The 25,301-nt window shown below is 43.4% G+C and overlaps 1 protein-coding gene and 1 long non-coding RNA gene across 7 annotated transcripts in view; one reads left to right on the top strand and one right to left on the bottom strand.

The window, feature by feature from the left end:
• The window catches only part of VAV3 (vav guanine nucleotide exchange factor 3), a 252,339-nt gene that overhangs the window by 181,259 nt on the left and 45,779 nt on the right, over nt 1-25,301 (top strand). Inside the window, exon 1 of one of the 5 annotated variants that reach the window (XM_053247821.1) lies at nt 23,959-24,090. The exons of the other annotated variants lie outside the window; for them this stretch is intronic. Coding sequence (XP_053103796.1) covers nt 24,015-24,090 — 76 coding nt within the window. The 5' untranslated portion in view covers nt 23,959-24,014. Of the gene's footprint in view, nt 1-23,958; nt 24,091-25,301 lie in introns of those variants that run through there. 5 annotated transcript variants of the gene reach the window in all.
• LOC128323899 (uncharacterized) lies at nt 7,109-23,700 on the bottom strand. Of its 2 annotated transcripts, none has more exons than XR_008306517.1 (5): nt 22,469-23,462; nt 21,922-22,078; nt 21,627-21,839; nt 11,722-11,846; nt 7,109-7,319 (listed from the first exon to the last, which is right to left on the bottom strand). It is a non-coding gene; the product is annotated as an uncharacterized LOC128323899 (long non-coding RNA). The 2 variants fall into 2 exon arrangements; XR_008306518.1 differs by lacking the exon at nt 22,469-23,462 and adding an exon at nt 23,585-23,700 and having other exon boundaries at nt 7,189-7,319.

Genomic DNA, 25,301 nt, shown 5'->3' with positions numbered 1-25,301 from the left:
TGCATTTAACCTTGAAGCCTAATCTTGCAAAGCACTTCGCGCTCTGGGCAGTTGCTTTCCAGGGAGGCTGAAGGTAGCTGGTATCTGGAGGTGTGAGTCCTTAAATGGGGATGTGCTTTAGTTGGCATGTTCTCAATTTTAATCATTTACTCTGGCATGAGTAAAGCCATCATAAATGGCTTCTTTGATTTCACAGTTGTCAAGGGCTGATATGGATGCAAACTGCTAGAATTTTTGGTATGAAGGCTGTGTATCTGGAAGGAAGCTTGCATTTCCAAACTCTGGTTCTTAAGAACATAGGATGCTGCTTTATACCAAGATGGACCATAGGTCCATCGTGCTCAGTCCTGTCTATGCTGCCTGGCAGTGGCTCTCCCAAGTTGCAGGCAGGAGCCTTTCCCAGCCCTACCTAGAGATCCCAGGGATTGAACCTGGGATCTTCAAAGCAGATGCTCTGCCATTTAGCTAGGGTCCCATCTGCTCCATGTCTCTGTTCCAAAATCATGTTGGGAGGGGGATAATTTGAATGGGTGCTGAAGCCTCTTCTGCCTACCACCTCTGCGTTGCCCTCCTTCCGTCAGCAGCTTTTCCTCTCAGCTGGCGTTCCAGACTTATGTTCACAACTAAGCAGCCCCACTTGAGATTTGGAAATGTGCTTGTCCATGCAGCTCTAGTCTTCTGTCTGAATAAAGTCACATGAGTTCTTTTTCTTTAGCACTCTCAAGATTTTGTTTCACGACAATTGTGTGAGGAATGGGTTTGGTTCTCTTAATGAGTTCTTTCTCACAGTTTAATTACATGGGGTTCAGATTTAAGAAATGCTATGAATTGTTAAATGTTTCTAAATGTAGCAATTTGAGAACTATTTGCGTTTCTCTTGAAAACAGGCTGGAAGCCTAGAACCAAGCACTTTGAAAATCTTAATATTTCAAGGTGAAAAAGATGAATGTTTGTGTCGCTGCCATGCCCTTTGCTGAGTTTTGTGCAAGCTGAAACTCAAGTAGCTAAAATGAGTTGACTAGCCACTCCTTTAAAAAGTAGTGGGTTTTTTTAGTGTGTGGAACATAGTGAAAGTAATATAGCTGTTGCCTCACTGTACTCTTTGATACCCCTTTTCACAATGAAGAGACAGAAATTTATAGCACAGAGGTTAATGATTAAAGCACTCAGGATGTTTTATGTGTCTCTAGTATGAGACCCAAATATATCTCCCTGGCTTTTGTTTGTGCCGTCTTCGGAGTTTTAGCTGCAGGAGATCTTGTGTCCCCGAGCAGCCAGAGCTGCTCACCAATGTGATCAATAGAATCACGTGGCACGGTTTTTCCTGGAGTGTTCCATTCAAACTGTTGATGGGGCAATAATATGTTTGAATACTTTTCTCTGTGAAAAATGGCATGTAGACAACTATTTGTGTCGGCCTATAGTGCTCTAGTCTAGCCTTCTCTTCAGCATGCTTCTCTCCAACCCACTGTAGGTCCTGGGAGGGAGTGTTTGTTTGTGTGTGAGATTCCAACATCCGGTAAGAACAGCCCTGCTGGATCAGGCCCAAGGTCCATCTAGTCTAGCATCCTGTTTCACACAGTGGCCCACCAGATGCCGCTGGAAGCCTACAGGCAGGAGTTGAGGGCATGCCCTCTCTCCTGCTGTTACTCCCCTGCAACTGGTATTCAGAGGCATCCTGCCTCTGAGGCTGAAGGTGGCCTATAGCCCTTAGACTAGTAGTCATTGATAGACCTTTTTTCCATGAAGTTATAGGAACATAGGAAACTGCCATATACTGAGTCAGACCATTGGTCTATCTAGCTCAGTATTGTCTTCACAGACTGGCAGTGGCTTCTCCAAGGTTGCAGGCAGGAATCTCTCTCAGCCCTATCTTGGAGAAGCCAGGGAGGGAACTGGGAACCTTCTGCTCTTCCCAGAGCGGCTTCATCCCCTGAGAGGAAGATCTTGCAGTGCTCACATATCAAGTCTCCCATTCATATGCAACCAGGGCAGACCCTGATTAGCTACGGGGATAAGTCATGCTTGCTACCACAGGACCAGCTCTCCTCTCCTGACCAACTCTCCTCTTCTCTCTTATCTAAACCCCTCTTAAAGCCATCCAGGTTGTTGGCTGTCACCACATCATGTGGCAGAGAATTCCACAAGTTGATTATGCATTGTGTGAAAAAGTACTTCCATTGGTTGGTCCTAAATTTTCTGGCAATCAGTTTCATGGGATGACCCCTGGTTCTAGTGTTGTGTGAGAGGTTGAAAGTTTTCTCTCTATCCACTTTCTCCACCCCATGCATGATTTTATAGACCTCTATCATGTCTCCCCTCAATAATCTTTTATCTAAACTAAAAAGCCTCAGGTGTTGTAGCCTTGCCTCATAAGGAAGGTGCTCTAGGCCCCTGATCATCTTGGTTGCCCTCTTCTGCACCTTTCCCAGTTCTACAATGTCCTTCTGTAGATATGGTGACCAGAATTGTATTCAGTACTCCAAGTGTGGCCACACCATAGTTTTGAATAAGGGCATTATAATATTAGCAGTTTTATTTTCAATCCCCTTCCTAATTATCCCTAGCATAGAATTGGCCTGTTTCACAGCTGCCTCACATTGAGTCAACACTTTGAATGAGCTGTCCACCACGACCCCAAGATCCCTTTCCTGGTCAGTCACTGACAGCCAGTGGTCCCTCCAGTTTTTTTCATCTCTGTGCGGAATGAGTTCTGGGTGGCAGTATCAAGGCAGTGTGTGCGCACCTGCATTCAGAATAGGGCCTTCCAGATTCAACCTGAGCGCGATCTAAAATGAACTGAGCGGACATCCAAAAACTTGTGAGCGCGCGCACATGCTCACGCCTTAGGGGGAACAGTACTGACAGCTTAGATCCCAACAGTGTATACATGAATTTGGGGTTTTTCATCCCAATGTGCATCACTTTACACTTGCAAACATTGAACCTCATTTGCCAATTTCTCCACCTACATTCTAAAGTATCAAAATCCAGCAACCAGGGGTGTAGGGAGCTTGGCTGCGGCTGGAGGTTGAAGTCGAATGTTGGCTGAGGAGAGTGATAGCTGTTATGAGAGAGAGAGAGGCACTGACTGAAGCTGGCATAAGCTTTATCCCAACAGGGATTGAGAGAAGACTTTGAAGGGGGTTCCTGAGGGCCAGCAGCAGGAGAGCTACAATGAAGTCCTGAGAGGTCTTCACATGTTTAGGAAGTGCTGAGAAACAGATTCACACATCTGCTCTTTGCACTCCTGGGTCATATACAAAGAGGGAACACTCACATTTCCTTTGTGGGAGATTTGTGAACTTTGCTGCTTTCTGGAGCTCATGTATCTCTCATGTGGAAATTCATAAATTCCCATATTTTATTTTATTTCATTTGATTTCTATACCTCATAATATAGAAACCTCTTGGTGGTGTGCAGATTAAAACATAATATAAAATATAAGACATTTAAAATTCATAAAACACATAAAGATCACAATAGATTAAAACACATTAAAATTTAAAAATTAGGGTCTTCAGGGTCCTCCTAAAAACAAACAGAGAAGGAGATTCTCTTATTTCAGCAGGGAGTGCATTCCAAAGCCCTGGGGTAGCCACAGAGAAGGCCTAGTCCCGAGTCAACACCAAACGAATTGGCAGCAACCATAACCAGACCTCTCCAGATGATCTTAATAGGCAACAGGGTTCACGACAGAGAAGGCACTCTCTTAAGCACCCTGGACCTAAGCAGTTAAGGGATTTATAGGTAATAACCAGCACTTTGTATTTCATTTGGAAACCTATTGGCAGCCATTGCAGTTCTTTTAGAATCAGTGTTATATGGTCCCTTCGGGTAAACCCAGAGACCAATCTGTCTGCCTCATTCTGTACCAGTTGTAGTTTCCAAACTACATACAAAGGCAGCCCCACGTAGAGTGCATTACAGTAGTCAAGCCTAGAGGTTACCAGCATATGTACCACCGTTTTAAGGTCATTTGTCTCCAGAAATGGACTTATCTGGCATATCCACCAAAGCTGATAAAAAGCACTCCTGATAAAGCGCACCTTAACCTGAGAAATCAGGGAGAGTTTGGGATCCAGGAGCACTCCAGAGTACGAACCTGGTGTTTGAACATCTCCCTATAAATGTATAGTTATCAGTACTTCCTGTAACAGGTGAAGCTGTCCTTAGGTGATACTTATTCATTCAACATGTGTTCATACTGTTTGGGAATGGCTGTGAGGCACTATTCCATGCAATTTTATATTGTGCAGGATTGGGAGAGTTGTTAGATATCTACTAGATTTACTCACAACTATATAGTTAGGATTGTATCATTAGTTTGTTAAAACAATTAAGCCAGGGTTCATGTGACAAAGCCAAAGCTGGCAAATGTAAGACTATCAGAAGCATTATTCTTAGGAATCATGCAAGTGAACATAAAAAGGGGGCAGATGGACTAGAGGTTTCTCATGCTAAGCCCATATCCTGAATAACTAGTTAAAATGCAGGGTGTGGAGCAGGATTACTAATAAAAGGATCTGCTAGAGAGTGTGAAAGTAACTTAAATGTACTGTAAGCATAAGTCTGTGAATTCCATCCAAGTTATAATCATTGAACGTTTTCTTTTAGAAGTTAAGGTTCACCCATAAAAGAGCCAATGAAAGAGTTCAGAGAAACCATAACATTGCAGTACCACTTCAGACTGCAGATGTGGAATAACATGTCTGACTGCTGTGCCTAGGTTGAAATATACCTCTTCTGAACAGAAGCATGCCATACATCAGTTTGCACTTCAGTGTGCATCACACACGCTGCAACATATGCAAATACCACCATATGCATACATACATCGTAGTACACTGATGTTCATGCCACATGCAAGCACACATGGCATGCACAAATGTGTGCCACAGCGAGTACATCAACAACACACAGATAAGTGCAGCAGTGTGCAAGCATACCTTGCAACATGTGATGCAGTATGCAGCAGCAAATCACATGCACACAACACATCTCATATAAATATGCACTGCACCACATAACATGGCACACAAATATTGCAACACACTGTGCACAAACTTGTGCCAGAGCATTAAGATATAACATCTTAAACATACATCACTTGTGAATGTTGGCTGTAGCACACTTATACAACCCCCGCCCCCATATATATTGCACCACACGTCATACACCCACATGTCATACATAAGCACTAAGCAACATATTCACACGTGTGTGCGCATGCACACGCAGGAACACATCACAGATTCATCAGTTCTCCTTCCCTATCTGCAAATATGTTAAAAGACTAGTGTAATATAGGAGCTTTGAAATGTTTAACTTTAGCAATATAGTGAATTTTCACTAAACCAGCTAGAAGGAACGTTTGTAATATCCTTGAATTTTTGACATAATCTGAACCAGGGTTGCACAACTTTGGCCCACCAGTTATTGTTTGGGCTACAATTTCCATCATCCCAAACTATTGACCACTGTGGCTGGGGATAATGAGAGTTGTAGTCCAACAGCAGCTGGTGGGCCAATATTGTGCACCCCTGATATAAACTGACAAATAAGGAACCTTAAGTTATGTTTTAGGATGACAGAACTTTGACTGCAAACAGTATGAAGGCATGTAGTTCAAAGCAAACCTTTAAAAACTGCTGTAATTCAGCCATTCTTCATCAGAAGTTTCTGAAATTTAGCCAACATATAATCCACACAAGGCAGTTTTTCTGTATGTCAGATTTCATCTGGATGGGTCAAGTGTCTTGTTGAATTTTTTGTGGCATAGTTTTCTGACTTTATTATGAGCAGTTGCTGAAAATGCCACTCACCTTCGCTATAATTATTGTGCCTGTATAATAAAGACAGATTCTACTAGGGAATAGGTCTGGAGCTCAAGTTTCCTGGCTTATTGGCAGCATAAAGATTAAGCAAGGAAATGGTAAGCAAGTACCTGTCCTGAATTACTTGTCCCCATTGCAAATTTATGTGCCTTGACTAAAGAACACAATTTTCCTAATAATTCATGCAAAAGAGTTTCCCTTCTTAGAATCCACTTTGTGCCCAAATGTTTTCCCCCAATACATCTTGCTTAACTGAGTCTGTCTCCTTAGTTCTCAGATTGTGAAACAATCCTCAATTATCTTCCTAGGCTATTGTATGTTTTATTGCTTGGTGCCAATGGGATCATTTTATTTTATTTTTGATACATCTTTATTTTTATAATGGTATCTCTGTATTCAGCTCAATGCTCCTGGGCACAACGGGACTCTGCACAGGTCCATGCCAGTAATTATTCATAGGGTAATGTGTGTGTAGTTCCAGACACTTTTTTTTTTACAATGGCCATTATCCTTATGACTCATGCAAATTAATTCCCTCAGCACTTCTATAACTGAATTGTCTCATGAGGGTTGCAAAAAACCCAAAAGAAAAAGGTAGACTACCTCCCATAATTATGTTGAGTCCTGCAGGTTAGCACTTATCTTCTGCTTCTCCAGTTATTTCAGCTAGATACCAAACTAGATGACTCAATAGCAATAATTAACCATCTTTGTGGTTTCCCCATCTGATATGCTTATTTTCCATCCAATCGTTGTTTGATACTTGGAAATGTCATTTAAACTTTAGCGGTAATGCCAGCTACAGTGCCTCTCCCCAAAAGAATGCATTAACTTGCAGCTGCAGAACAAGAACTAGCATGTCTCATGCCTGCAACCAACTTTTCTTTCACATGTGTTACCTGAATGCCCAAATGTTCTGTCTGAGGGACTTGCCTGGGTCAAAGCAGTGGTCTGGTTTAGACAAGTAGCCTAAACCAGACTGTGGTCAGTAGTAAGATCCATTTATTTCAAGGCATTCAGTAATGTAATTGTAAGCCTTTGTTCCCAATAGATCATTTTAAACTTACAGCAATGTGGCATCTAGAAATGGTCAGCCCAGATGTTTGCAGACTTAAGTGTACCAGAACCAATTCATATCAGTGGACTTACATGTGCCTAAATTGGCATAGGGTTGAGCTGACAGACTGAAGCACATCCAAGTAACTTGTGCTGTCAGACTGTTTCCTTCAAGTTGAGAGGGTGGGGTGAGATGAAGGCAGAAACAGCAGCAGCAGAGGTCCCTCATCACTCAAGTCAGGGAACAAACTTGTCTTGGAAGTTCTTATATAGGTGGTTCATATAGTACCATGTGACCTTCTCCTCTCCTTAAGAGGCTGGTCTTCCTCGCTTGTTCTCTCTTCTGGCTATAATTTGGTGGTGCTACACAGGTTGAACCCATACCTGATATCCTTCAGGTTCAGGACCTGCTGTGGAGTTGGGTCCTGATTTGTACAAAATAGCAATAAGTATTTTCTACTTACAGAATAGCCAAAGCCTTCCATTCTTAAAGAAGCTTACAATTATTCCTTTAAAAACAGCCAAACAATTATTCCTTTAAAAACAACCAAATAATCATAGTGATTTTTAATTATTAGATTCTTTCTCAGAAGACTAAGATAAATCTCTGAAGTATGATAATGATTATGAAGAGTCACTGGATTTTAACATAAATCAAGAGGGAGTATTTTTTCAAAAAGGTGACTCATTCATTTAAGTTGATAATAACTTAACCGCTACTTCAAAGTACTGCTCACACAAAGAACCTTGGAAGCCTTGTAAAACCACTAAAGGCTAAATGATTCTATCTCTCACTGGAGAGAGAGAAAACTGCTTAGTTCAGGAGCTTTGTGGTAGTGCTGCTGTGTTCTGTCCTCCTTCAACATGCAGCAAGCTAGAATACAGTATTTCCACTTTTTTCATTATTGAATTTGCTTGTATGGAAAAAGGAACAGATGTATTTGTGGGACATGTTTGCCCCTACATTTGTCGCTCATGTCCCCAGGTTCTGCAATGGTGGGCAACCTTGTTCCCCTCTCCAGAGCCTTCTCCATTATACCCGCCTTCTCTTCCTCATATGTTAGCATGTTCCATTCATTTGTATAGGGATCATTCATAACAGAGACATCTTCAACCTGTATTTTCTCAGGCTTAACTATCTTGTTTCAAAATTCCCCTAGTTTCTCCAGTACTAAAAATCCATATTTCTACACAGTTTCTCATCTCCCATGTCTCTTCAAAGTGAAGAGATTCTGCTAAATGGGCAAAGAGGCACCTTTTTTAACATGGTCTCTTTAATTGACAGGGGGAGAGTAACTGGTAGGGATGTGCATGAACTGGTTTGTGCATTCCCGGGAGGCAGGAGGGGCCTTTAAGGGGCAAGGAGGGGACCCTTACTTTCCCCACCTCTTTCCCCCCACCGGCACTCTCCCCAAAACCACTGGTGCAGGGCTGCAGCATACCTCCTTGCAGCCCCTGTAAACGTCATATCGGAAGTGGTTGACGCGTGTGTGCATGGTACGGTGCAGCCCCGCAACAGTGGTTTTGGGAAGAGTGCCAGCGGGAGGAAAGTGGTGGTGAAGGTAAGGGCACCAATGTTCTTTCTAATTTTTTTCATCTGTGTGCAGAATGAGTTCTGTTCTGGGTGGGAGTATCAAGGCAGCATGTGCACACATGTATTCAGAATGGGGCCTTCATGATTCAACCTGAGTGGGATCTAAAATTAACTGAGTGGACATTTAAAAAAAAACAACTTGTGAGGGCAGGCACGTGCTCACGCCTTTGAGGGAACACTGAAGGGCACCCTACCTGCCCCTTAAAGGCCCCCCTGCCTCCAAACCAGCTTGAAAGCCGGACTGTTGAACTGGTTCGGCACTTGGTAAAAGGAGCGATGAATCAGTTTGTGTACATCCCTAGTAACTGGCCCTATCCACCCCCAGCACAGTGCTGGTATCTATTTATTTTATGTTTCCTTTTTAGATTGTGAGCCCTTTGGGGACAGGGACCTACCTTAAATTAATTAATTAATTAATTAATTAATTAATTAATTAATTAAATTCTCTATGTAAACTGCTTTGGAAACTTTGTTTGAAAAGCAGTATATAAATATTTGTTGTTGACAGGGTGCTCTCTGTGCCTTTCCCCCTCTTTTTTTTTTTTTTTTTTGCATCTCCCATTGGGTAAAGGTAGACCTAGTCTAAAACCCTGGGGAGCTGTTGCCTGTTGGTCAGTGTTGACAATACTGAACTGATAAATCAATGGTCTGACTTGCTTTAAGGCAATTTCCTATGTTTTGATTGTCCTTGCAATATATATTCATTTATGCCAGTTTATCAGAAGAGCTAGCTATGATCATTGCTAAACTTTGTAGCTTTTTCTGTCCCCCACCACCACTACTTCTTTTGAACCTGTTTTTGATATTGTGAAGCATTCCATCCTTCTTTGTTATTTATACATCATATATTTTCATGATTTCTCTAATAATTCCCTTCAAGCTAATAATGGTGCTATTATTTTCTGATTTTGTCAGTCAGAGTTTGCCAGGGTTTGACCCTGCCTCCTCTTTTTCTGTCTCTTCAATCTCTCCTGGCTGTCTAGAACAGTGTTTCTCAACCTTTTTGGAGTCAAGGACCGCTAAATTCTTTGTGCAGAGTTTCAAGGACCGCTACATTCTTCATGCGCAGTTTCCCGGACCGGCAGTTAGTAAAGGGGTTTCAAATCTATCTATCTATCTATCTATCTATCTATCTATCTATCTATCTATCTATCTATCAGACTTCTATACTGCCCAAAACTTGCATCTCTGGGCAGTTTACAATTAAAATAATATAAGCATTAAAATAATTAAATTTGGAATCTTTTGCAAACATGGAATATTAGGGGTTCTCAACCTTGGGTCCCTCAGTTAAACTCCCATAACCCCCAACCACAATGGCATTTGGCCATTATGGCTGGGGATTATGGGAGTAGAAGTCCACCAACGTCTGGATACCCAAGGTTGAGAACCCCTGAATCTAAAAGCCTGGGTGAACAAATTTGTCTCCAGTATGTCTTCAGTATGTGTGGGGTGGGGGTGGAGGTGCTTGTGATTACTCAATGGAGAGGGGATGTTGGGCCATTAGAAAAATTCAAAAGCTACATGGGGGCAATGAAAACAACGCACAAGCAAGCTTTTGAATCCCCCCAAATGCTTCATCAGGCTGGATGTCAAGCAAAGCAAAAAGGAGGTGAGGAGAGGAGAGCAGGGCAAGCTCAGTAGAGCCGGAAATCTACAGTTTAACCCTCTCATGATGGAGGTGGAGTTTTAGCAGGAGTTGTGTAGTCGCAGGGCAGGATCCAGACAACGTTAGTCACGACCACCCACTGAAATTAATTTAGTCATCTCTCATTTGTGTCAATGCTGCTTGGTCATGATCACCTGACTTGATCTGGATCCTGCTCTTAGATGTGCACTTTGTGAGGTGGACCTAATGAAACCCGTGCAGCTCCTCCAAAACTCGTTAAATTCGTTACATGGCAGGTGCTGGGAATGGGGTTTTTTTAAATGGTGAAAGAAAATGTGAAGAAGAGCGGTGGAGACCTGGCATTAAAAGAAAGGGGGTGATTCTGAGATGGCGGAGGGTGTGGGGCGTTGTAGTGGTAGATGCCTCATTTTCCTCGCTGGGGAGACGAGGCACTGTTCAGGGTGGGTGAGGCAATGGTGCACCGGACTGCACTCGGAAGGTCGCCTGGGTCCAAGAGCTGCCGCCACTGTGCTTGCGCACCAGAGTGTAGCAAGTGTTCCCCATCCTCTCTCACAATGTGCACTTCTGTGCCCCCCTCCCAACTCCCCTGCGGGAGCCAATCACACCAGCCTGCCTTTGGGGCCACGCAGCTCACGTGGTCCCACATGCTGCCCGCGCATACCTGCGAGGTGAGCCAAGGCGGCCCTCCTCCCTCCCTCCTCTGCTTAGCCCTCACCGTGGCATGATCCCGGCCAGATATTGTCCCCCGCACCCGGCGAGGTCATAAAGGGGACCGCCGTCCTCCACCGGCGGTGCAGACCAGGGGGTTACAGGGGGCAGAGGGACCACAACACCCCACTGATGCAAGAGGGAAACAGCGTTCCCTCTCAAGGCGCCTCGACCACAATAGGCAGCTGGGTTTCAATCAATCAACCTTTGGCTGCAAACAATGAGCATGCAAGAACCAGCAGCCCTTCAAGTGGCAGCCCTTCAGGTGGCATACCTTCCACACCGCATACAGTTTGAAGCTGTAAAGATAGGGAATAAAATAGCTGTAGGAAGATCACAGCAGCACGTGGAGGCAAGGGACAAGAAGGTGATACTCTTCCTCTTCCGTACCATGTGCAAAATTGAGGAAGTGAGTGCCTTGATTGCAGTTGTTGGGGGGGGGGGTTGACTCCCAGTCAGGGACCGGCGCTCAACCCTTCGGGGACCGGCAGCGGTCCCCGGACCGGTGGTTGAGAAACTCTGGTCTAGAAGACAGTCTCTATGTCCTGGATCACAGTCAATAGATTGAGTTTGGAAGCCCTGGGGCATACATTTCCTGTGAGCCTTAGCACTTTTTGGTCAAGAATGAGACACAGACGTAGCAATACATCAAAGTGGATCAGGAGAGTGATTGGGCACTGCTTGTGATAACAGTATCAAGTAGACCAAAGATTAGCTGAATTAGTAAAGGTAGCATACTGCAGAAATGCTTGTTCTGTGTGTAAAATTAAAGGCCTTGGTCTCCAGTTTAGTCACAGTTTTACATTACATAATCACATTTATGTTCATCTGATTAATCTTTAACATGGGTCATTGAATTTAATAGTAACTCCATCTGAAACACTAGAAACCTCACCTCTTTCTCATTAATTTCTCAGGTTATTGTTTAACTTGGTGAGTGGGCCTTTTGGAATGGCTCCTTTCCTCCTCTCATCCGGAAGGTTAACCTGCATGCCAGACACTGCTGCTGTTGAGTTTTATCTAAATTGAATTTGACAGGAACAACTTGTGTGAAATATGATGTTGGTTTTTACTTTATTAGAATGGTTATACTTCATTTTTTACTCTTATATATTTATATCACTTTTATCTTGTAAGTTGCTTTGTGTATAATTTTATTAAAAAGCATCCCATTTTACATATTGAAAAGACCATCCCCACCACTTATCCCATTAAAAATTTCTGTGGTCTAACTTTATTTCTATGCATTGAGTTTTAGAATATATAGAGTGCCTCTAATTTCTGATGGCAGTGAGGAAGTGAGTTTTCCTTAGAGACTCACTGAAGTTTTGTTGTTGTTTTTTTAAAATTGTGGGTAGAATCCAGAGATTCCAGACTAGTATTTCCACAAGCAGAACTGCCCTGAAGTCAGGAACCCACAAGGCAGTCAGGGTTGTAGCACCCTGGATAACTCCCAGTGAGCAACTTGCACCATATGTCCCACAGACTTGGAGGAGTTCATGGTATGGAAGAGACTAGTTCATAGGGAGGCTCAGGTTTAGTGTGCCGCTTCTAGGATCTTGTAGCTGGCAGATACAGACTCCAGCTAGTGTTAGGGGTTGGAACTGGTAGTGAGCATGTGGCTGACTCGTCTAGTCTAATTCTTCTGGTCTAGGAGGAGGGTTGGTCTTGTGGTAGCAAGTATGACTTGTCCCCTTTGCTAAGCTGGGTCTTCCTTGGTTGTATATGAATAGGAGACCACATGTTTTAGCACTGTAAGATATTTCCCTGAGGGGATGGAGCCACTCTGAGAAGAGTGCCTGCATGCTTTCATGCAGAAGGTTCCAAGTTCCCTCCCTGGCATATCCAAGATAGTTCTGAGAGAGATTCCTGCCTGCAGCCTTTGAGAAGCTGCTGTCAGTCTGTGTAAACAATACTGGGCTAGATGGCTTAGTATATGGAAGCTTCCTATGTTCCTATGACATCTCCCCACACCTCAGGGTTAGACTCTGTGCCACTGCTCAAGGCTGGGGTCATGACACTTGGAGTTCCAGAGTTTGGTGTGAAAGCATGTGAGGCAGCTACTTGGGTGAAATTAAGCAAGTTTATGTCTGCTCAGTGCCTGGATGGGAGATTACCAGAAAACCTCATTGTATTCCAAAATAGAAGAAAGTCAGGAAATAGAGTGTAATAGTTGTTGTTTTTTAAATCTTCTGCTTGCCCAATGACAGGAGAGGAAATATTTCCTGTTCCTCCACGTCCATTAGTAGCAGCCTGTGCCCCTTCACATCTGCTGGAGGTGCAGATGTTCTGCACCCAGCCCAGCTAGTATTAATAATTTCCTGTGCTTTAGCCCATCCAACAGAGGGTTAACTTTAACCAAGTTTGCAAAAAAAGTTTCTAGTCCTAGTTTAAAAGCTGCAGTATAAAAGCATAGCTAACACCAGTTCATCCATAATGCTGCAACATAGTACTAATCAAAGAAGGAGAAGGGGATTTTTTGTAGACCAAAGAGAGGACTTAGGGGCCAGTTAGCATTAATGTTGGCACAGAGTCCTGCATTTGGCCACCTTTAGGCTTAGGGAATAGTATAGAATGTTTTCTATGGTAATCTTGAGATTTGATATGGGGGAAATTAATTTTCTCTGTGGGTATTTTTATCCACAGTGTATAATGCATAAAGATCACAACATACACACTGCTGCCTATGAAGATATGCTGTTTTTGCTCTATCATCTATCAGCTTGTTTTTACCAGGAAGTGAGTAATAGCCTATCTTAAAAATTACTTATATTCCAAATGCGCAAACCTGGCACAGATTAACAGTAGTGCATGTGTATAGAATTGGAGATTAGCAGTTTTAATTAAAGTTCACTAAAATGAAGAGAAATCTGCATTGTTTTTGCAGCTGTAACTATAGCTGTTCTTCAGTAAAGGCTATTTATTTTTTTGCTTTTATTAACTGAAAGATTACTGCTCTTTTGTGCCAAAGATGGAAATTTGAACATGCGATATGGCATGTAAATCACCACGTTTTTGCTCTCTTATCTTGGTCCTAGTCACAGTCTACTCACCCTTGATGTAGAGGACCTTTCCATAATAAAAAGTCCTTTCTTCCTTCTTTCTACCCCTTGCACAATAGGTACCTCTGTAACGTTATCAAATACCACCTGATGGTGCAGCGGGGAAATGACTTGACTAGCAAGCCAGAGGTTTACCTGTCTACCAATCCCCGCTGGATTATTCTCACAGATGCCTACAGTGATATTGTGTGCAACAAGAGGAACATTGTGGGTTTCCCTTCTATATGTTGGCATTCATGAATACTATAACACTATCATATTTTCCCGTTGAGAGGACAGGGTGAATTTTTCTACATTGTTTTACACAGAAAAGAGAAAACACAATTTAGCTTATATTAGGGTTTTGTCTCTGTGTGTGACACTTCTGGACTTGAGCAGTAGGGCCTGAAGACTTTGCAGTGACACAAAGAATGGCCCACACTCCTGTATGCACCTTTAGTGCTGTGCTGTTGCCTGCCTCCGCACTTAGTAGTCTAGAGGCAAACTACACCATGGCTGGAGGAAATGCTGCATGTATGCTGTGTAGTGTGTCTGAGGATTCTGTGAGCAGCTCTCATGTGGGCAGCATGACATTTAAATGTTCCTAGCATGTGGGTCAATTGTGTGGGTCCTGACTCCAAAATCAAATAGCACGGTAAAGACCACCACTATTGGCGTCCACCCACATGGTTCGGCCACTTAATCATTATTCCATGAAAGCAACTCCTACAGAGATAGGATAATGTTTAACGAGCCTCATTGTTGATAGTAATTTTATAAGAACAGCCCTGCCAGATCAGGCCCAAAGCCCATCTAGTCCAGCATCCTGTTTCACACAGTGGCCCACCAGATGCCACTGGAAGCCTACAGGCAGGAGGCATGCCCTCTCTCCTGCTGTTACTCCCCTGCAACTGGTACTAAGAGGCATTGTGCCTCTGAGGCTGGAGGTGGCCTATAGCCCTTAGACTAGTAGCCGTTGATAGACCTCTCCTCCATGAAGTTGTCCAAACCCCTCTTAAGGCCATCTAGGTTGTTGGCTGTCACATCATGTGGCAGAGAATTCCACAAGTTGATTATGCGTTGTGTGAAAAATTACCTCCATTTGCTGATCCTAAATTTCCTGGCAATCAGTTTCATGGGATGACTCTTGGTTCTAGTGTTATGTGAGAGGGAGAAGAATTTCTCTCTCTCCACTTTCTCCACACCATGCATGATTTTACAGACCTCTATCATGTCTCCTTGCAGTCATCTTTTTTCCTAAACTAAACAGCCGCAGGTGTTGTAGCCTTGCCTCGTAAGGAAGGTGCTCTAGGCCCCTGGTCATCTTGGTTGCCCTCTTCTGCACCTTTTCCAGTTCTACAATGTCCTTTTTTAAGATGTGGTGACCATTCTGTCCATGCTAGCTAGACTACAATGCATTTTACACATTTTCCCAATTAGAAATATAATTGTTGTGCTCTTTAAGGTAATGGTCATTGTGTTCTGAGCAGTGATGAGTTTTGAGTGTGACCAATACAGAGTAGGCCCACTGTCTACATAAGTGATTGTCTCAGATAATTAGACTCCAGAAAGGTCCTCCGAATTCGAGGAAGCTTGGTCCGATTAGATACACAGCACAGTGCCCTAACAAAGTTTTGGGATTGGTACAATTTAGAAGTCACTAGTTAGTTTAAAGGTTTGGCTGGTGCTCATTTAAGCAATTTGTGAGATATTATCATTTGTAGCCATGACTTTGTTAATGAGCTATTAAACATTACTATTAAAGAAATCTTTCAACTTATAATCACACAAAAGAAAGTTGTCCCTCTCCTATGATTGAATAGCAAGTCTCTTTCGTGAAGGCTTGTATTGTGAAGATATCATTCTGCTCTTCTGCTTTTACTTCTCCAGTATACCTTATTAATAATACATTGTTGCGTATAATGAATAAATGTCTTAGCAATAGCAATAGCACTTACATTTATATACCGCTCTATAGCCGGAGCTCTCTAAGCGGTTTACAGTGATTTAGCATATTGCCCCCCAACATTCTGGGTACTCATTTTACCGACCTCGGAAGGATGGAAGGCTGAGTCAACCTTGAGCCCCTGGTCAGGATCGAACTTGTAACCTTCTGGTTACAGGGCGGCAGTTTTACCACTGCGCCACCAGGGGCTCTCTATTGTTTTCATTGGTATTGTATTCATTCGGTAAGCACGGCGGTGGCGGGCGGGAGTGCGCAGAGCGACGCCGAGCCCTGCCGTCTGGCCCGGCGTCGCTTCCCGGCATACTCTCGCCGCCTCCCGCCACCGCCGCACTTACTCTCGCCGCTGCCTGCCACCGCCAGGAGGAGGGGAGATTTTTGAGGAGGAGATTTTCTGAGGAGATTTTTACCGTACTTCCCTCTACCGTTTGCCTCAGCTTGTAGCCTGCCACCCCTACCAGTATCGTTACGCCCCTGTCTGTGGGTCTCTCTCACCCCACACACACACCAGTAAAGCTGCTGCTCCCCAACACTGACCAGCAACAGTCTGTGGGTCTCTCTCAACTATAATTGAATATATGTAGATTGTTGTACCACACTTAATAAAAATAAGACATCCCCTGAAAATAAGCCATAGTGTGTCTCCTTGAGGAAAAATAAATATAAGACAGTGTCTTATTTTCGGGGAAACACAGTATAGGTTATTTTCAGTTATTAAATTAGCAATAACTGAAAAGCCGACTAATTTTTCTCTCTCTCCTGAAAAAGAAAGAAAGAAGTCATTCATTTTCAACCACATCAGTTGCTGCTGTACAGTGCAGAGGGAGAAGTGAATCCACGATGATTCCAACTTCCTTTCAGAACAGATAGTGCCCTACACATATATTTGTAGTAAAAGCTACAGAAATGCAGAGATCTGGAAACTGAGCTCACCATAAGTGCAAAAGCCTACAAACCCTAGGTTTTTAGCATCTCTATGATCTAAGATATAAATACATTCCAGTGATACATTTAATATCATGCTAAGATTTGTCATGGGTACAGTGAACAGGAGAGAAGAAATGATACCATTGATTTGAAACCAGCCGGCATTTAGGTTAAAGCAGGAAAGAGACTGCAATAGCTCATCAGCAATAGCTGTATGGAATCTCAGCAAGAAATGAACATTTTTATTATTTCAGGGTTTTCAAATGTTCATACCTTTCCTTTCCCCCATTTTTGCACAATGGCTAAGCACAATTGAGAGAAACACTGTACACTAGACACATAAATAAACTAATTGCTGAGGATGAGAATATATTTGCTTTTCAAAAAAACAGCAGTGATGTAAATCCAATGATTAAGGGTCTTTCAATCTGTCACTTTGACCCCCCAAATAAACAGGATCAAGGCACCTTGGTTTCTTTTAAAAAGAAACAACTCACCTGTGGTATAGACACTTATACCATAGTTGCAATCTGGCTAAAGGGAGGAGAGCTGGTCTAAGGGAGGAGAGCTGGTCTTGTGGTAGCAAACACAAATTGTCCCCTTTGTTAAGCAGCATCTGCCCTGGTTTGTATTTGAATGGGAGACTACATGTGTGAGTACTGTAAAATAGGGGATGGGGCCACTCTGGGAAGAGCACCTGCATGCTTGCATGCAGAAGGTTCCAAGTTCCCTCCCTGGTATCTCCAAGGTAGGGCTGAGAGAGACTCTGCCTGCAACCTTGGAGAAGCTGCTGCTGGTCTGTGTTGACAAAACTGAGCTAGATAGATCAATGGTCTGACTTGGTATAAGGCTCTTCACTTGCTTTCACCAGTTTTGTCTCTGTCTAGCCAGACTAAAAATTCTGTGAGGTAGCCTAGGTTCTTATTCCCACCTCAGTTTGGTACCTCATCCTATTATTGATATTATAACCTATAAAAATATGAAATCAATGAAAGGGAGGCTGCAATCTTATGCATACACACACACACACACACACACACCACACACACAATCACACTACATATTGCAAGGTGAAGTATTCAAGTCTCAGTGAATGTGTGTTAAATTTCAACGAATTGTACCCTGGAAAATTGCTACCTGATAACTGGGTGCAATGTGTTGGATACCCCCCTTCCACTCCCCCACACACCCATTCCTGCTTCAGTTCCCTCCTCTGCACTGATCCCCACAAAGAGTAACCCCCTCCTGCTCAGTTCCACAAAAGGGACACATCACTTGGTAGCTGAGAGCAAGTACTGCAGATATGTCCTTGTAGACTTAACCCACATCTGTTCAGAGATCAAATATCCACCCACCCGCCCCTTTCCTCAGTATAGAAAGAGTCCTTCTTTGCTGCAAACCTTTTGCTTATGGACAAATCCAGGTCCCATAATGTACATAAACACAGATTGCATTTTCTTCTTAACTGAAGCCAGGAAGAACATCAAATAGGTAGTTGCAAGCACCCAATCTCTACCTAAAATCAACATGCACATGAATCTCTTTCAGCCCTATGTTGGAGATACCAGGGAGGGAACTTGTAACCTTCTGCTGTCCTCAGAGCGACTCCATCCCCTAAGGGGAATATCTTACAGTGCTCACACATCAAGTCTTCTATTCATATGCAACCAGGGCAGACCCTGCTTAGCTAAGGGGACAAGTCATGAATGTGGGTGGAAAGGGACAGATTTTTCATGTGTCACTAGAAAATTCCATCAGACGAGAGCTGTGTATTGGTGCAAACAACAACAACTTCTCTATGTATTTCAATATAGACTTCTTGCTAGGTTAGTATAATTTGGTTTTTTTCAGTCAGCAAAACCAGGCAAATACTCTATTAAGCAAAGCCCTCTCGGAACCCTTCAATGTAGCATACTCGTAAGTGCAAAGGACACCGATTGATGAGAAGCAAAGAACAAAATCATTCTCTAACTCACAGTTATGTTAACACCTGAAATGTAAACTGGAACTATATCTAGTTACTGTTGCGAATGAAATAAGTGATCTGCAAATTATAGTAGTTTGTGCTATACAAAAGCAATATTAGTTGCTTCATTGTTAAGTAAATTAGATGTATTTTAACCAGGAAGCAGGAATATTGATACTTTTCTTTCTTGTAAAACAAGAGATCCCTCTGATGTTCCTCCTTCACAGCTGTAGTATACAGAATAGTCATATGTTTTTCTTAAAAATCTTAAAGTTGCAGGCTGCTTCATCTTAAGATTTGTGAGTCTGTTATAAAAGCAAGTTGGTTAGAAGAACATCCCAAAATAGGCATTTTGTTGATAACCTGTTGGCTTAGGGTCCTTCTGCAAAGCAAATGAGGTGGTGAAGCTGTTTTCAGACTGTACTCTTTCAGGCTGCAGGCCAGGGACCTATCTGATTGAATATTCTTCCATACAAATGTTGCCTGCATGTAGAACATGGATACGTCTGGGCTAAACACAAGATTAAGCAGCATGCAGCATTTAGTTTTTATCCAGTGTATGGCTGTTTTGCATGCAGTTTGTGAGAACAGAGGGTGAAAATTTAAGTGTTCATCTCAATATTTAATATGTAAATGAGACAATCTGTTTACAGGTACTCTCCTGAGAGAGGCTGCAGTTCCTTCATCACTGTACACTTGGTGGCAATTCTGGTGTTGAATGGGCCACACTAATGAAAGTGTGTAATATCAAGGAATTAGAATCTCTCCGTAATCCTTCTATTTCATTTTTCAGGCAATTTCTGTGAACATTCCAAAGCCACTAAATTAAATATTGTATGGCTCCTGAAACATTTATTTATGCAACTCTGATAAGCAACCCTTTCTGATTCCTGAGACTGAAGTTAATTCTCAGCTAAACTTTCAGGTACAAAGCTCAATGTACCAGACTTTGAATGTGCCACAGACTATGCCCATGAATTCATTTTTAAGCACCATTCTCCTTTGCTTTGTTTCACTAATGATAAAATATGTGCCCAAAGCTTAAAGGAGGGCTTTGATATATTAATGGAATAACATATGCTAAGGTCCCTCATCACCCCCCAAATCTTGTTAAAATTACATCACTCTCCATTATCTATATCTGTCACTCTCAGGAATAGCATATTTCCCTTATAGCTCCTGAATAGGATGGGAATTTTAACTCTGAGAACTCCAGACTGATTACAGAAGCGATTTAAAATAAAGATACTGGCATTCCAGACAATAATTGGCATGTTTATGTCTTGTATAGTTCTCACAACAAACATTATTCTATTTAATGCAGGCTGAAACAAGTTGTAATCCTGCCCATGAGAATTCAGGAAATGTTACAAAACTAAGATTGAAAAATTGTTGGTACCTTGACATTTAAAGTCATCACATTAGAATACAGTAGTATGTTTATCAATCCACTCATATGAATATTCATTTATTAGCTCAATTAATTAACATTTCTATCATATACAGATGTAATATACAGTCATCCCTTGCGAACCGCTAGGGTTCCATTCTGGCAAAACCTCGCCGTTGGCAAATTTGCAGCTGGCAAGGCATTAAAGTCTATGGGACACAGGGGGTTAAGGGAACCACAGCTGCTAAAAAAAAAAAAATCACCCCAAAAAATCCTGTAATATTGCCCAAGAGTCACCAAGAAGAATGAGCAGATCTGACCTCTGGAAATTTTTTGACTCCCCCCCCCGCCCAATCACTCAAAGACATTTTAAATTGGCAAGGGACAGCAAGGTCATCAAGCGTCACCAAGAGGAACGAGCAGATCAAACCTCTGAAACCCCACCTCGTGGGAACCTTCCCCACCCCCCATCCACTAAAAAAACCTCTCACCAACTGCAGATACTCAGGTCGTGGTTGGCAAGACCTGTCACAATTTCCTTTCCGCATATACTCAAAACCGTGGTTGGTAAAACCATGGTTGGCAAGGGATGACTGTATACCTGATTGTGTCACTTTAATATAAGGGCCATTTTTGATCCTAAATGAATGAAAACTCTCAAGCAACAAACTCTTAAATTATCTTATGGGTCAAGAATTACTAATAGCACATACTTAGTTACTCCCATGAGATTTATGATAAAGAATAAAGAATTGAGCCCTCCAAGGACTCAATCCTCCTTTGCCTTTTGGCATGTAACCTTTTCTGTCAGTTAAGGTTTAGGTTGAATAGGTAGAAAAAACTATCAGTGATCTATGAATCAAACTACCCAAATTGTGTACTCCTAGCTTCCATACTGCCTGAATTACTATAATAAATGCTTGATGGGATTAAATCCGGCTGCTCAATTTAGGCCCCCCAGCGGTTTTTGGACCACAACTCCCATAATCCCCAGCCGCAGTGGCTAATAGCCAGGGATTATGGGAGTTGTAGGCCAACATCTGCAGGAGGGCTAAAGTTGAGCAGCCCTGGATTAGATGTACTTACCATCTGTGGAACATGGCTGCATTATAGGTGTTCCTTCATAAACTGTTGTCCTCTCACAAACAGTAGTTTCAGTTATTTTATTTATTTATTACAAATGGGCTGGTAGAATGACTGCTCAGGATTTAGGGAAAACATTCTGCAGGCCTGTGAGTTGGTCAACTCTGCTCTTATAACTTAACAAACTGATCCATTTACTAGAGGTTATGTGGATGTCCTGCTTGGTGATCAAATGAAACAATCCAGTAGCTGCTCCAATAGCTCAAGTACTTGTGTCTAAAAATTAGAGACTGATCATGGGTTCAAAGTTATTACATGTGATTTTTCAACGTTCAAGAAGCACCATTGTATATTTGGAATAAGTATGGATTAATGTAACTGGACTGAATATAAATTCCCTATCAAAGCTAGCAGAGAACAGTGAACTTACTTGATCCTCATGCCATAATGCATATCCAGTTTCTGCCTCTGCTAAAGTAGCATAGTTTTGCTGCTTGTTAACATGATGAGGCCTTCCTCCTTTGGAACTTTAAAAACCATGAATAATGCATGTTACTTCCAGAATTGCTGATTCTACATCCGTAATCAATAGAGGCACTCTCCACATGTCTGGGTGTGCTGAAATCTCAGATGAGTGAGCAGGCTGTGAAAGAGTCAGAAATGTTCCATTTACTGGGGAAAACTTACAGCCTGGGGGTGGGTGGGCAGGTAGGAGACATACATACGAGTTGAGTTGATCTGGGGAGCAAGCCCTGGCAGGACAGGATAGAGCAGGTTTTCAGGTACGTAAGCTTGACATCAACCCCTGTTCTGGTTCCGTCACTCGCCACCTTTTCCCTTGTTCTTCTGCTACCTTCAGCTCAACACAGCCTGTGCAAACACCTGCAAAGGGATAGAGACACACACATCCTCTAGCTAAAAAATGCAACAGCAACCTGAAATGGCATGCTGGAGATAAGCTCAGTTACCTTGTGTATGGTTGATATAACTCAAGCATGCTTTGCAGCTGCATTTTATACCAAAAAATATTGCAGCTAGCTGAAATTTCTAGTTTTTGCATATCTCCAGAATTCTAGTGATTGTCCTGAAAGCTAAAAACATTATTGGGCCATTTCAACCCGGATCAGTTGGCAACCCTAATGAACATCAAACTAAACACACCGCTGTGCATAGATACTCTGCCAAAGACAAGCAGTTGCTTGTCTTGTAAAAGCTGTCACATCACACATCTCCTTATCTTCTTCTATATACATATAATTCTCTAAGACTTACCCGTGGCTATCCCATGTTTGGCAGCTCTTGTGAGAGTCCGTGAGCGAGCTGCTGGGAGGGGGAGAGGAATGCCGGAAAGTGGCGGCTGGCAGCAAAACTGCACCAGATAGGCAGGAGAGCGTGAGCAGAGAGGCTGAGCCCCAAGTGTGTGTCTTGAGGAGGAGGAAGGGGGATTTCCTGAGGAAGAGGTGAGTGGCCGCCCACCCACCTGCCTGCCTTCCAGTCAGCATCTTAAAGTAGAGGCGGCAAAAGTAACTCCCACAGCAGCGCTGCCAATGGGGAGAGCACAGCGCCAAGGTCCATCTTGGGCTGGGGGGAGTCGAGGAAGAGCCACCCACAGGTTGAGAACCAGAGATGGAAGAAGAGGTTCAAGAGGACACACCAACGCTTTCCTTCCCAGCCTCACTTGCTCGGCAAGCCCCGCTACACTTTCCCCTGCTGCTGCTGTTGCTGCTGTCTCCTACTCCCAACCGCCATCTTCCAGCCCCCACGGTGGCTCCTGGTTATGAAGCTCTCTGCTCAGTCTTTCCTGAGTTTCCAGGGTCAGGCAGATGGGGCTGTCAGAAGAAGACAGAGAAGGGTGGCGAAGAGGGGAGACAGAGGCAGGGATGCCAGAGAAAGCGCCTTTCGTGAGCCCACTTCCCACCCAAATGACAGGTCGGGTGGCAGTGAGGCCCCAAAACAAAAACACATGGCCCTTCCCTGCACACTCAAGGGAGGGAGCATTACTGGGCTATGAGGAGAGCAGTCAGTGGACTTCTCCGTAGTCTATGGAGAAAGGGAAAAGGTGGAGCTGGGCAGCAAATCAGGCAGAGACTGATCGGTGGTGGCAACGAGGAGCAGAAACACACACACACCCCTCAAAAGCCAAACTCAAGGGAGTGAGAGTCATGCATGTGATAAGTGGAGGTACTGGTCTGTGGTGACTCTCCCTCAGAGAGTCTCCCTCAGACTGATTGGTGGCGGCTGTGAGGCCCCAAAACAAAAGCACACAGCCCTTCCCTCACACTCAAGCGGGGGGGGGGCGTTACTGGGGCTTGAGGAGAGCAGTAGAGCATGAGAATGCCACCACGCCAACCATCTTCTGCATCTTTCTCTCTCTCTCTCAGCACTTACACTGACAAGTCCCTGTGCACTCAGAGGGGCCCTTTGCAATTGCAGCGCTTCCAAGCAGCACCCTTCCTAAAGGACTAAGGAGAGTAGCCAGCTGCTGTGCGTAGGGGCTTTCGAGACAACCCACAAGAGGGGGGAGGAGAGGGAAAGACAAAAGAGGGAAAGGAGGAAGAAAGAAAGAGAGAGAGAAAAAAGGGAGGGGAAGAAATAAAGAGAGGAAAAGAAAGAAGGGGGAAGAAAGATAGGAAGAGACTGGAGGAGAGAGAGATAGGGAGGAGCAGAGTAAGAAAGAAGGGAGAGGATGAAGGGGGGAGGGGAGAGAGAGTAAACAAAAAATGAAGGGGAAGAGAATGAATGGGAAGTTTGGAGACCTAAAAAAAGAGGAGGAAGGGAAAGTTGGAGGCTGCTGGAGTAGGAGCTGAATGACACATGGATGCCAGAGTTGTGGGAATGGCATGTTGGAAACGATGGAATGGAAGAGGATGAGGAGAAGCAGGAGCGGGGCTCAGGTGAGGGTGGGGAAGTCTCTGGGGTGAGTGGGCTGTGGTTGGCTGAGGAGAACAATCAGTTACTAGCGCACAGAAGCTCTGCGCGAGTTCAGCTCGTTGTTTATATTACAGCACTGATTCCAGTAAAACATTGTAAGTTGAGATCATATCACAGGTGGGGTCAATGTATTGAAATGACTCAAGAGTTTTACAGCTTTCTTTGTCAGATCAGCATTTGCACCTGTGGTCATATGCTTCTTAGTGACTTCCAAATGAGTCTGTGCACGTCTTACATGCACACAGTCAACATTTGAGAAACAACATCACCTGATGCAACTTTCCTTTGTTAAGTAAACAGCAGCATTGTATCATAGCTTTGTTTAGGCTTGCAGTTCTGGCCTGGTTCTCTCAAGTAGCAAGTGAAGTGGTAAATCTGTGTCTGGCCTATACTACTAGAGGCTGCAGATAAGATCTCATGTAACTGAATGCTGCTCCATTAAAAAAAAAAAATTCCTTGTGTGCAGTAAATAAATGTGGCGGATAGAAGAGTTCCATCTAGCCTAGCCTGATATACCAGTTTTGTGTATATATGTGTGTGTGTTGTGGGGGAACATTCTATCACCTGTGGTCTGAATTCTGCTGCTTGTGTAAATTGTAGGAATGTGCATGATTTGGTATTTGAAGGGTGATTTGTAACACATGCCCGGCAAGTTTAAAACTGCTCTCCCACCACTCACCACCTCTTTCTGAATTGGATATGCTCCTCCCAGCTATCCTGGCGCATCAGCGGCACTCTGCCCCAGCTGTCTCTGTGTGATGCCGGCATGCACATGGCCTCTGTGCATGCATGGTGGCCATTTGCATAGTCCAGATAGTAGCTGACCATGCAAATAGCTGCTGCACATGCATGGAGGCCATGTCCATGCCAGTGCCACGTGGGGACAGCTGAGGGATAGCACCACCAGCGTTCCAAGATATCTGGGAGGAGCACTGCTGATTCAGGAAGTGGTGGCAGTGGCAGGGGAGCAGGTATGCCCCTGCTCTTCTCCATTTTAAAGGTGCAGGGATGTGTTACATGTCACTTTTCAAATCACGATACATGCACATCCCTAGTAAATTGTGAATGTAGCATTGCATACTTGATAACTATGCTGCTGTCTGCACTTTCTCAGATGTCGAAAGGCCAGTGCAAACATCCACATATTTATCAAGTAAGCAATGCTACATTCATA

This window comes from Hemicordylus capensis, chromosome 4 (genome assembly GCF_027244095.1).
Source record: "Hemicordylus capensis ecotype Gifberg chromosome 4, rHemCap1.1.pri, whole genome shotgun sequence".
Taxonomy (NCBI): Eukaryota; Metazoa; Chordata; class Lepidosauria; order Squamata; family Cordylidae; genus Hemicordylus; species Hemicordylus capensis.
The sequence above is the reverse complement of the archived record's forward strand: the minus strand, read 5'-3'. Positions and strand labels throughout refer to the sequence as shown.